General features: G+C 38.1%; 1 protein-coding gene and 1 pseudogene across 1 annotated transcript in view; one reads left to right on the forward strand and one right to left on the reverse strand.

Annotated features, from left to right (window-relative positions):
* RRAGD (Ras related GTP binding D) overlaps positions 1 to 12,753 on the reverse strand; it is a 47,352-nt gene that overhangs the window by 5,182 nt on the left and 29,417 nt on the right. The window contains exons 3-6 of the mRNA XM_090279670.1: positions 12,028 to 12,227; positions 11,008 to 11,122; positions 10,219 to 10,361; positions 4,120 to 4,268 (exon numbers count right to left, since the gene is read on the reverse strand). Coding sequence (XP_090135796.1) covers positions 4,120 to 4,268; positions 10,219 to 10,361; positions 11,008 to 11,122; positions 12,028 to 12,227 — 607 coding nt within the window. The remainder of the gene's footprint in view (positions 1 to 4,119; positions 4,269 to 10,218; positions 10,362 to 11,007; positions 11,123 to 12,027; positions 12,228 to 12,753) is intronic.
* Positions 11,381 to 11,451, forward strand: LOC150007457 (U6 spliceosomal RNA; annotated as a pseudogene).

Consider the following 12,753-nt stretch of genomic DNA (forward strand, 5'->3'; position numbering starts at 1 on the left):
AACAAAAAAAAGATCCAGGGAACTTCAAAAAAATGAACAAACCTCAGGCCCCCTGTCCAGGAATTCTATTCTAATTATATGGAGGAGGACCCAGATGTCTGTATTTTTTAATCGCCCCCCATCCAAGGTGCCTAAAATGTGCAGCCAAGGCTGAGAACCCCATATCTGCTTTCAATTGTTTCCCTTCTGCCAACACAGTCACAGCGGTCATTATTAGTGAAAACTCAGACGGAGACCAACATGAAGAAAAGCTAATCACCAAGTGCTGATTACCAGCACCAACAGGACTCAGCAACATGAGATTCGTGCAGCAAAACAAGTGAAACTACTCCATGCATTTATAAGCGTAAGTTCTTTTTAAAGACAACTACCTAGTAGATAGGATGCCCAACTCATCCGTTTTGTCAGGGACCATTCCCAGTTTCAGCACTGGAGGCTTACTGTCCCATGAACCCTCTCTGTCCCAGACAAGTGGAGCTGGTTGGTTGCCTTAAAAAACACACAAGTTTAACGTGATTGGAGTTAAACTTAGTCTGCCTATTTATTTACATTTCTCAGTTATGACATTAAAACACCTAGGTTTCTAGTTAGTTTAATAAATTCTACAGTTTACCTATCCTCAGAGATGATCCCACTCAGGTGGGATAACTTACCAAAAGATCCACATGACAAATTCCTGCTTAAATTTACTTCCACATCCATAGATCAAAGTTAAAATTAGTGGGAAAAGAAACAGCATTTGCATAGTTTATAAGCATATATTAACTACAAAGGGAAAGACAAGACAGAGACTTTCCAGTGGAAAAACTGGCAGACACTACCTTAGCTAAATCAACACCGGTGTCACCAGTAAGAAGACATACAAACATCATTAACTACTTGATATAATGCACTGAGGACACAACATCATTTCTTTTTTTTTTACCCTCACCTGAGGACATTTCTCCATTGCTTTAAAGAAAGAGAAAAACTTCCATGGGTTGCCTCCCATAGGCACTCAGACCATGGACTGAGCAACCCAGGCATGTGCCCCAACTGGGGATCAAACCCACAGCCTTTTGGTGTACAGGATGATGTTCCAACCAACTAAGCAACTCTGGCCAGGGCCACAACATCATTTCTGTGTGGTGTTCTTGATAAAGTGCATAATCTCAATCCCACTGAGTGAAAATTTCAGACAAACCAAATTTGAGGGACATTCTACAAGATAATTGATCAGTCTTCTTCAAAAGCGTCAAGGCCGTGAAAGATGAAGAACTGTCACAGATGGTAGGAGACTAGGAGAAAGAACAACTAAATCAATTTGGGATCCTGAAACAGAAAACAGGTATTTTTGGAAAAAGTGGTTAAATTTGCATAAGGTCTGTAGTTTCATTGATAGCATTATCCCAATGTTAATTCCCTAATTTTGATAACTGTGCTACAGTGTGTAAGATGTTAACATTTGAGGAAGTTGGATGAGGAGTATATGTAAACAATGTACTGTTTTTGCAAGTTTTCTGTTAAGTCTAAAATCAATTCAAAACAAGCTCTCCAGTTTAATTTTTTTAATCCTCCCCCAAGGACATGTTTATCGATTCTAGAGAGAGAGGAAGAGAGGGAGAGAAAGAGGGAGAGAAACATCGATTGGTTGCCTCTTGTACGCGCCCCAACTGGGAACTGAACTCACAACTGGGCATGTGCCCTGACCGGGAATTGAAACCTCAACCTTTTGGTTTACAAGATGATGCTTCAACCAACTGAGCCAGGCTGACCAGGGCAATAAGCTCTCTAGTTTACTAAATTACAGTTTAATATGATTTTAGGACCTGCCACAATCCTAGATGACTTGGGGTCTGTTGTACTATTTGCATAACTTTTGTTTCTCTTAGCTTCCAAAATCAATATGAAATATTAATCATCAAATATAATTTCTGGAAATATCTTAACCAAGGAAATATACATATAATGGTTTAAAACACAATGTACACAATTGACTCCATATAGGGAGAAGCCCAAGAATCTTTAGCTCTGGCTGTCATACACTCGTAGTGTGACCTTATTTGGGAGAACTGTCACTTATATTTCCTGGGTCTGCGTAAAATCATCTGTAACTGAGAGAGTGAAACAAGGTATGGTCTTGTCTATCTTCAAAAGTCCATGAATTTATTATATAATCTGTTCTTACTTTCAGCAAGATAAAAATAAGAAATAAAACATTAATGCCATTTAATTAAAAGTTTTACAGGCTAAACACACAAAAGGCAATTTGGTTAGCAATAGTAGATAAACACAGGAAAAAACACAACTTCACTAAGCAAGGAAATGTAAACTTAAATGATATACCAGTTTTCAATTATCAATTTTTAATGCTAATATCCAATATTGAAAAGAATACAGCAAAACTGACACACTCATATTCTCTTAGTAGCATAAACTCATAAAGTCTTTCTAAAGGACATTTTGGGAATAATGCATTAGAAGCCACCAAAACGTGCCTACCCTTCGATCTAAGTAATCCATTTGTTGAAATTTTTTCTGAGGAAACAACCAAAGATGTACACAAATATTTAATGCAAATAAAGTCATCACAGACTACTTACATCAAAATCTGAAAACAATATAAATTTCTAACAATAGAAGACAGTAACACAACCATTAAAATGATGTGGTAAAAAAGATTTAGTAAACTGGAGAGATGCCTATAATAATTTAAGTGGAGCTTATAAAGTAGTATTTATCATATAATTTCATATATAGATAATAGGTATATATGAAAAAGGCTCCAAAGTTATACAGAAAATGCTAATATTGAGTATCTGAGCGAGAAGCTTATCAACAATTTCTTTTTTGCTTATTTGTTATTTCTAAATGAATCTATTACTTTTATAATAAAAATAAACATATAAATTGTTTTCATGCTCAATGAATGTTTAACAATTTCATGATATAAATATGTGAAAACAACAGGATATAAAACTATACAGACAACCTGGTCCCACTTTTACCAGAAGGAAGGAAAGAAGCGATGAAGGCAGAGAGGAGGGGAAGATGAGGAGAGGAGACAAAAAGCAAAATTTAACATGGGGTTTAGTTCTAGATGGTGAAACTGAGTGGTTTTATTTTGTTCTTTATACTTTCTTAAATTTTCAAAGTATTTTTATAATAAACATGTATTACTTTATAAGGGAAAAAAGGCTATTTCAGTAAATGTTACTATTGCCCCTTTGTTGGGAATTTTTTTTACCCAACAAATTGGTAAATCATATCCTAGTCCAGTGGTTCTCAACCTTACTAATGCCACGACCCTTTAATACAGTTCCTCATGTTGTGGTGACCCCCAACCATAACTAAAGCATAGTGATTAATCACAAAAACAATATGTAAGTATATATGTGTTTTCCGATGGTCTTAGGCGACCCCTGTGAAAGGGTCGTTCGACCCCCAAAGGGGTCGCGATTCACAGGTTGAGAACCACTGCTCTAGTCACTAGCAAATATCCCTAGCCATGGCAATAAGGTGGCACTTCCCAGTTTAGGTAGCAGGGGGAAAACAAGTATCTTTATGAGATTAACTGCTCTGATTTCAAAGTAAAACTCAAAAGATATCTGGTGGTGTTACTAAGTATATTCATGTCTTCTCTTTTTGGAATCATGATGTTCATCCCTGTGTTCTGAGGACTGACGAATATACAGAGGCTGAAGAGAAGCTCAAGACTGTCTGGCTTTAATGTTGCATGAATCCCCTCCTTTATGTGGGAGCCCAAGTGGTCACACGTCCCTAAAACCTTCTAGAGGTATGGACCAAGAAAGAGGCCTTGGCCTTCACTGGAGGCTGGGAACTCTCCCCTTGGTAAGAAATCTTACAGCCTGGCAACACTCCAGCTAGCTTCACCCCCGGAAAAGCTAAGGACCCTAGGAAGATGGTTGTTTCCACTTCCACCTCACGGACAGCTTTTACTACTGGGCAGGCTGGTTCATGGATCCACAACCCCTGACTGATGTGGGCAGGGGCCAAGGGGGCCTGTGACTCAAGTCTGGAAGCGTCTAGAGGCATGCTGCTCCCCATCCACATTCAACAAGCAATAAAGGCAGTATTAGTCTAAATTGAAATGCTTCATTTAAATATACAAAAATTTACCTTTTCTTTCAAAGCTTTCCTCTCTGACAAAGCAAACAAGAGCCAGGAACTTTGTCACCTCTTTTAAATAAAGAACTGTGGTATTATTCAGCTTTATAATGGCTGTGGACTCCTTGTCATAGGGGGTTCCGGCTCCATCTTCTTTGAGACTAAATGGGAAGAGAAACCAAAACATAGTTGCCCATTGAGAAAGAACTACAAATTGCAACCTGGCAACAAAGACCAGCTTTAACAGAGAATGATAACGACCACTAGTTTATACTTACAGTGCCTTTCGCTAAAAATCTCAGAAACATACAATGGCAAGAATGTACACAGCATGTGACAGTCACTTTCCCACGGACACAATGAGTGGCTGTAGCAGCAGCTGAGCAACTCGCTGGGCGCCTGGGAGACACAGGCGAGGGATGGGGCTTAGCTCTTCTCCCCTCTGTGGCCCACGAGTGCGTCTTGTTTTCTCATGATTGAATAAACAGGCTGTCAAAAGCACAGTCTGATGAAAGACCAAGAAGGGCTGGAGAACTGTCCTGAATTAAAGAAGCCTTAAAGACACCTGACAGCAAATGCTGGACTAGATGCTGGATCGGAGGGGAAACCAAGATAAAAGATAGAAGTGGGACCCCTGGTAAAATTTGAATATGGACTATATATTAGATAATACAGCCACGCTCAATATGCTTACTTGGCTACTTAAACTGTGGTCCTGTAAAAGAATGTCCCTGTTCTTAAGAGACAGATGCTCAAGTAACTAGGATCAAAGAATCATGTCTGCAACTTCCAAATGGTTCAGCACAAACAAACAATATGGAATAGAAAAAGAGACAGCAAATATGGCAAACGGATAAAAATTTGTGAATCCCAAAGAAGGGTGTGTAGGAATTCATTGTACTATACTTGCACATTTTCTGTAGGTTTTACATCTTTTTAAAATAAAAAGTTAAATAAATATTGGTCTACTTTTTTAAGTTGACATCATTGTGGTGACATTGGTTAATAAACTTATATATAGGTTTCAGGTGCACAATTCTATAACGCATCATCTGTATATTGTATCGTGTGTTCCACCCCAGGTCAAGTCTGCTTCCATCACCATTTATTCCGCCTATACCCTCTTGTACCTCCCCCACCCGCCTTTCCTTCTGGTAATCACCATGCTATTGTCTGTGTCAGTGAGTTTCTTTCTTAATCTCTTCATCCTTCTAACTCAGCCCCACAACCCCCTTCCCCTCTGACAGCTGTCAGTCTGCTAACTGTGAGTCTGTTTCTATTTTGTTTGTCTATTTTGTTCATTAGATTCAACATCTGAGTGAAAACATACAGCATTTGTCTTTCTCTGCCTGGCTTATTTCACCTGGCCTGCAGACACAGATGACTTGGGTTTGCATCTCAGCTTACTTACTTACTATGTGAACTTGGACAAGTTGAGTAACTTCTTTGAGACTCAATTTCTTCATCTGTATACTAACAATAATTACTTCAAAGTTTCCTAATATAATGAAATAATACATATATAGCACTGAGCACAGTGCTGAGACCATGCAAAATGCATAATGAATGTTAAACTGCTGCGGCTGTTGTTATTATTATTATTATCATTATTATTACTATGTAGGGAAGGAACAAACTTTACTCTCAAGCTTCTTCTGGCTGGCCTAGTAAATAAACATGAGACAGATTAACAAGAGAAAATAACATATACACAGTATGGGAACCCTGCACACATAAGAGAATCAGAGACCTCACATGCACGAGAGACTCAGAGACAGAAGGGGGACCTAGTACATAAGACAACCTAAGCTAGGGTTGAGGTGATGCACCTTGGGGGTTTCAAAGGGTTATTGCAGGATGATAAAAAGAACAGATATTTAATAAATAAAAGTTTGTCCTGCCAGATAGATCAGAAAGGTTATCACTGATAATCTTTTATTGTACGCAAGGCCACTAATTCAAGTTCTCTAGATTGTTAAGGAAGGAGCAGAAGTTTCTCCTGAGCCCGAGGCTAATGTCTTTAGCTCAGAAACAATCTGCAGATCGCGGAGGCACATCTTGGGGTGACTCCTTCTGAAATCCCACAGCCTTAATGATTGAAACTGAACCCCCTGAAACACCAGTGTAATCAGAGTTCTGTATCCTTTCCTCAAGCAAAGGAGCACTTCCCTGTACCTCTTCCCTTTATTTGAAATCGTATATAAATTTTCTCATATGTTTTTACTTCCCAAACTTATAAATAATTGACGAGAAATCTGACTTAATTGGAATTGTGCTAAATAAGTCTTATTAATACAGAATAATAATTCAGCTGCTACTAAGCCTCATTCCTTTTGCAGAGTAAAAGCAGGCATTTACTAAACGTGTACTGTGCCGGGCACTGTTCTTAGTTCTTACCATGCAGTATGCTGTCTGCACAAGAACCCTCTAAGGTAGGTACTGAGGAATTGAGGTTGGGGAAAATAAGAAAACTTGTCAAAGCTGATGATGAGGTACAGCCAGACCTCAAACTCATCTGACTAATTTTAGAGTTAATGCTTTTAATCACATAAATATCACAAGGGGGAAGGGTGAAAACCAGATCAAATGAAAATGCATCAATTATAGAGTATTTTAAAAGAAATGTAGGTTTTTAGATTGGAGAACATTTTAAACCAGTACATGCATGGCTACTTAAAAGGAAATTGTGGACCCTGGCTGCTGTGGCTCAGTGGATTGAGCGTTGGCCTGCAAGCCAAGTGTCGCTGGTTCGATTCCCAGTCAGGGCACATGCCTAGGTTGCATGTCAGGTCCCCGGTTGGGGGAGCGAGTGAGAGGCAAACACACAGTGATGTTTCTCTCCCTCTTTCTCCTTTCCCCTCTCTCTAAAAATAAACAAATAAATTATTTTTAAAAAAAGAAAGAAAGGCAAGTGAAGACCAAAATATATATTTCTTAAAAAAAAAAACAAAACAACAAAACAGTAAATTGTGGAAGTTAGTTTTTTATAAAAGAATTTAACTCACTATACAATGGGGGGAACACCCCAAAAAACAAAATTATCTTCTGGAGGGCAGGCTCCTTGTCATACAGGGTCCCCTGCCAGGTGAGTGTGTTCTAGGAATCCATCTGTATCAGTGTACCAGCTGGTGTTGTTGTGAGATACTGCATTTGGTTTCAGTGAATTTTTTTTTCTTCAAGACTCAGCATGTTTGCCTATTTCATGGTGGGTGATTTATGAGTGCACCTGCCCACAACACACAAAGTGTTCAGCAATTTTCCTCAAAAATGGCATGACCCCCATGCCCCACCCTCCCTTTTCACCCAAGGGAAATGTTTTGCCGATGTGGAAGAGGTGAACAAAATACGGCAGAAGCACTAAAAGGCATCAAAATTGACAAGTTCAAAACCAGTTTTGAACAGTGTAAAAAACATCTTGATAGGTGTATTGTGTCAAATGAGAGTACTTTGAAGATGACTGAAGTTTAAACATGTAAGAATAAATATACAATTTTTAATAAATAAATTCTGAGTTTATTTTTTTTACTTACCAGAATAGTAAAGAAAAATTTTAAGAAGTGTTAAATCTCAGATGTTAAAGATGCTTTAACAGAATTCTTAACTTCTTTTGTGCTATTTTTAGTTACTGGTTTTCTAGACTAAATTTCTCTTGCTGATAAATAATGTTCTGAAAATAAACTGAAACACTTAAGAATTTTAACCAATGAAGAAAACTGAATTTAAAGCTTCCAAGGAAACATAATGCTATGCTATATAGACACTAAGCATTGTTTATTAACAGCACTTATTACACAGGAAAATTCTTAAGTGATAATGTTAAGTGAAAAAAACAGGATATAATATTAACTATACAAAGTGATCACATTATCCTAAAAATTACACAGAAATAAGAATAGAATATATAAAAATATTAGTGATTGTTTCTATATGATGAGATTATGGGCTATTTTAATTTTATTTTAATACTATATTTCCTGGAATGAGCATGGATTACATTCATCATCAGAAAAAAGTAAACATTAAACAAATTGGAAAAACAAAAGGCGCCCAAAAATAACAAGTAGACATTGGTGAGGTTTTACAACTGCAACAACTATTTTCTACTACTCATATTTCCATCTACAAAGCCATAAAACACATGAGGACAGAACGTACTTTGAAGTGTGGGTGTGTGCGGAGCTGACCGGCCTCACTGAGCAGAAGCTCGGTTGAGATTCCTGAGCAGTTGGACTGAGGCACCAGGTCACCTGCCTCTAAACCCCGCTGGTCTCCAGGGAGCAGCTGGGAACTGGCAGCGAGCCTGCTTCCTGGGCTGCCACACACATCGCCAGCCCTCCCCCTGTTAATTGGGCTGGCTCCTCGCCCGCCCAGCAAACAGGCTGAGAAAAACCCAGGGTGTGCCCGCCCCACTTGTGACCCAGACTGGTTCTCACTGAATCTGGTGGGTTCTCAGGAAGCACTGCACTCTACCCCAGAAAAACAACCGGATGGCAGAGCCCAGAGCCCAGCTCCCTCCTCCTCCCAACCCCTCCCCGCCTCACTTGTTTTAGCTGGGCAAAAGTAACTCTGATTAACATCATTTACATGAACAACTTACCAATTATGTCTAATTACCATATGGCACAATAATGATTATGCATATTGTTAAATATGTGCAAGATTAATTGTGTTGTTCATTGTACTTGATTAATATAGCAATCTAGACTATAATCAGGGTACATTCAGCTTCATGGCTATTTCAAGGTCATTCACTTACAGTTTAAAAATAATAGATTACAAGGGCAATAATCTTAGGAAATAAGGTCTACTTCTAAAGCCAAATGGCAGTGTTTAATAATAATAGTAATAATAATAGTAGTAGTAATAACAATAATAATAATAATAATAATAAGAGCAGCAGCTATATTTATCTAGGATTTACCAGGTGAAACCTAGTGATATCTCATCCTCACTAGTCCTGTGAAGCAGCACTTTCATCACAGAAGGGACTGTGTGCAAGTGTGTACAACAGAGTTTATAAAGAGAATCTCAACTGAGTGTGCAAAGGATTTTCAGACAGTGGAAGAGAGAAATGGCGAGACTGAGAGTCTCATAGAAAGGAGGCTATATAAAGCAGGCCACAGTAAGTAAAGAGGAATGTGAACAAAAACTTGAAGTCATCAATGACTGGAAAAGGATATAAATCCACCGTAAACAGGCAGCAACAACTTGATGTCTTAATAAGATAGACAAACCAGTTCACACCCATTCACTCTGTATGACATCCATTCAGCAAATTTATGATTATGTGGAATTGTTTCTATGCCTCGTAACACAATCGATTTTCCCCGCTCCTTATTTAATTTACATGATTTTAAGTGTACAAGAAGTTCTGTTTTCTAAGAATGTAAGACCATAATAATAAATAGGTAATGCTGTTTGCTTAGTTTTAAAATTCTCTGCTTCCCACAATAGAGGAAAATCAAAAGTATATTATTGAAGAGATCACTTTATAAGTTATATAAATGTCTAACCACTATGCTGTACACCTGAAACTAATACTGAATTTCAACTGTAATTGAATAATAAAAAATAAAAGTAAAAGTATATTAAAAAGGAATCCAGTAGTTATCTCCTATAATTAAAAAGATAATAGAACTATTGTTAATGAGATATTTACTTAGAGTTCAAGGATCCTATTACTCTCTCCCAAGTGTATAAGATATTGTGATATGATGACAGAGTTACAGTAGAGAAACCCCAGGAATCAGTTAAATGTGAGTTCAAATTCTAGTTTCATGCCTTACTAACAGTGTGAGCAAAGATTAGAAATTTAACCAGCGTAAACCTCAGGTTTTACCATCTTTACAGTGGGGATTAAATAAATAAATAATTCCTGCTTCATGGATTGATAGAGAATTAAATGATATGCAATGAGATTATTAGCATAATGCCAGGAATTTACTCAATAATTATTTGTTATTATTATTGCAGGCTAAATGGTGTATTTACTTACAGATCTCAGTCATTTAAAACAAAAGCATTAAAATCAACTAAGTAAATGCAAAACATCTCAAAGATTATGAACTGTAAGTATGGCTTGACTATAGCCTTTAAGAATATTTTACTTACCCATAAATACAAGAGATGTCAATAACCACATCGATCATATCACAGCAGAGCTCATAGGTTTGCATATCTACTGGGGTACTATCAGTTGCAATATAAATCTTACTGACCACATCAAATAGAAATGCCTTTTCAATTCCAGAATTCTACAACAAAAAAAAGATGCTGACTTAGAGCAACAGCTGATTTCAGACCAGGTCACAGTTACATAAAACTATACGCCATCTGCCATGTAAAAAATGAACAAGCAAAAACTACCATAATTTACTAAAAGTTCAGGTTGTTCCATTTTGTTACAATTTAAACCTCATCGTCATATACTTCTTTATAACGGACTTGCATAAGAAATGAAAACTGGAATTAATTACCACAAATTATTTACTGTAGGTAAACAAACTGAGTGGTGGCCAGGCAAATACTAATTTTACTAATTTTAAATTTAAAAATTAATTTAAGAAATCCAAACAAGCCAAGTCCAAATTGTACAGTGAGTACAACTGAATCTGCCTCAATTCTACTCTATGGAGCTGGTAGTTTATAGGACTCATTTAGCCAGCTCCTCATTCAGTCTTAACAGTATGTATCTTATCACCAAACCAAATCTGATGCTCCATACTTCTAGTAGGGCTCTATTAACACTGCATAATTGCCTAAAACGACCTGTAGGAGCAACCTCCAAAAGTAATACTTTGTTGATCTTGAAATGCTATATGAATAAGCAGAAATAAGATCATTTTCACTCTTGTAATGTTATTCTTTAATGACACCAACAGGATAATATTATTTACTTACTGAGATAAAGATGTTCAGCAAGTTCTCCAGGGTGGGGAGTTGTGGAATTAGTTTCTGAACCACTTTGCTAAAAGCTTCAAATATTGAATGATCATATATGCTTGTCAGATAAAAGCTGAAAGAGGAAACAGTATTTCATCAATTTTCCTCTTGACTGAGAAACAGATTGCTTAGGAGCTGTTGAAACACCAGTACCCTGCCTTCTGTACCTACACTTCTTACACACACACTCTAGCCCCTTCAGGATCCCAAATAGCCTTGGCAAAAATGGAACATGTCTCAATAGGCCATTCCTCCGCACCACCCAAAGAGCGAGAACTATGCCCATTCTCATCTGCTGACTGGCGGAACCACAAAGCTATAAAAATGCACGTACGACAGAGAGGACTAGTGTGGCCCCTGAGCAAGGATGACGTGCAAGTTTGCAAAACGGTCCATATTTTTAAAAAATGCATAGTATGTATCCACCAGCTTCCTTAAGTTCAGCAAGAGAATGCACACCAGACCAGCTGTGCACATGCCTCGCAGGGCAGTTAACAGTTGTATTAGTCATACTGAAGAATCGAAGTTTTTCATTTTCCAGTCTGCAACATGATTGTGCAGGTAGCACCCCACAAAAATGATAGAGAGGTGGTTTTCTTCCGTGAGTATTTCTTTGTGAATTATCTTCAGAGTTAGACACTAACATATTTATCAAGAACTGTAAACTTCAGCATCAATTAACTTCCTGGATTATGCTCATGGGTTTTATGTTAATGTGTTTTTGAAATGGGGGAAGAACCTTAGTTTTGACCATTTGTTAAAAATATATATGTGTTTAAAACCCCACTGCTTTTCCCAAAGATCAGAATTAGCGCATGGAAAGCTTGCTTTTCCCAAATCCTATCCCACTGTCTACAAGACAAAATGGGGTAAACAGGTAAATTCCTGCCCAGGCCAAACCATGTGTGGGGACTCTGGACTCCAAATCTGCTTTTTTTCTGTTTACTACTGTGATCCCAGAGGGGTTTCTGTTCTCACCTGAGGTGAATTTTTTCTAATCCAGCATCTGCAAGGTCATCATTTGCCCTCTGATGAATATCTCTTTGGGTTTCAATCTTGTGGTCATCTGACAGACCATCCACTTTATGAATAAACACCTCGAAGTTGATGTCAGTGTTCACCTTGTAGGCCCTGGTCACTGTGAGGTGCAGTCGGGCCAGGGCTTCCATGTAATCGTCCTAGGAACAAAGGCACGCTCCTGTTAGGGGAGGCTGCTTTGCTTTTGAAACCCTCCTGAGCTGCCTTCACACTCTTTTTCCTCCAGCTTTATTATTATTACTTTTTAAGATTTTGTTTTTAGAGAGAAGGGAAGGAGAAAGAGAGGGAGAGAAACATCAATGTGCAAGAGAAACCTTGATCTGTAGCCTCTCACTCACCCCCAACCAGGGACCTGACCTGCAACCCAGGCATGTGCCCTGACCAGAAATCGAACTGATGGGCTTTCGGTTTGGGGGATGGCGCCCAACCCCGAGCTACATCAGCCAGGGCTTTCCCAGGTGTATTGAGGTATGCTTGGCACATAAACATAGCGTATATTTAAAGTGTACAACGTAATGTTTTGATACACGTGTATGCTGTGAAATGATCCCCCCAATCAAGAAAATTAACATTCCCAGCACCTTGCCTCACAATTAAACCATTTTTGTCCTTCTCACATTTATCCTAAGTTAGAAACCATCTGGGTACAACCTCCAAAAATATTTT

This window comes from Furipterus horrens, unplaced genomic scaffold, assembly GCF_987537825.1.
Source record: "Furipterus horrens unplaced genomic scaffold, mFurHor1.1.pri manual_scaffold_6, whole genome shotgun sequence".
In the NCBI taxonomy this organism is placed as follows: Eukaryota; Metazoa; Chordata; class Mammalia; order Chiroptera; family Furipteridae; genus Furipterus; species Furipterus horrens.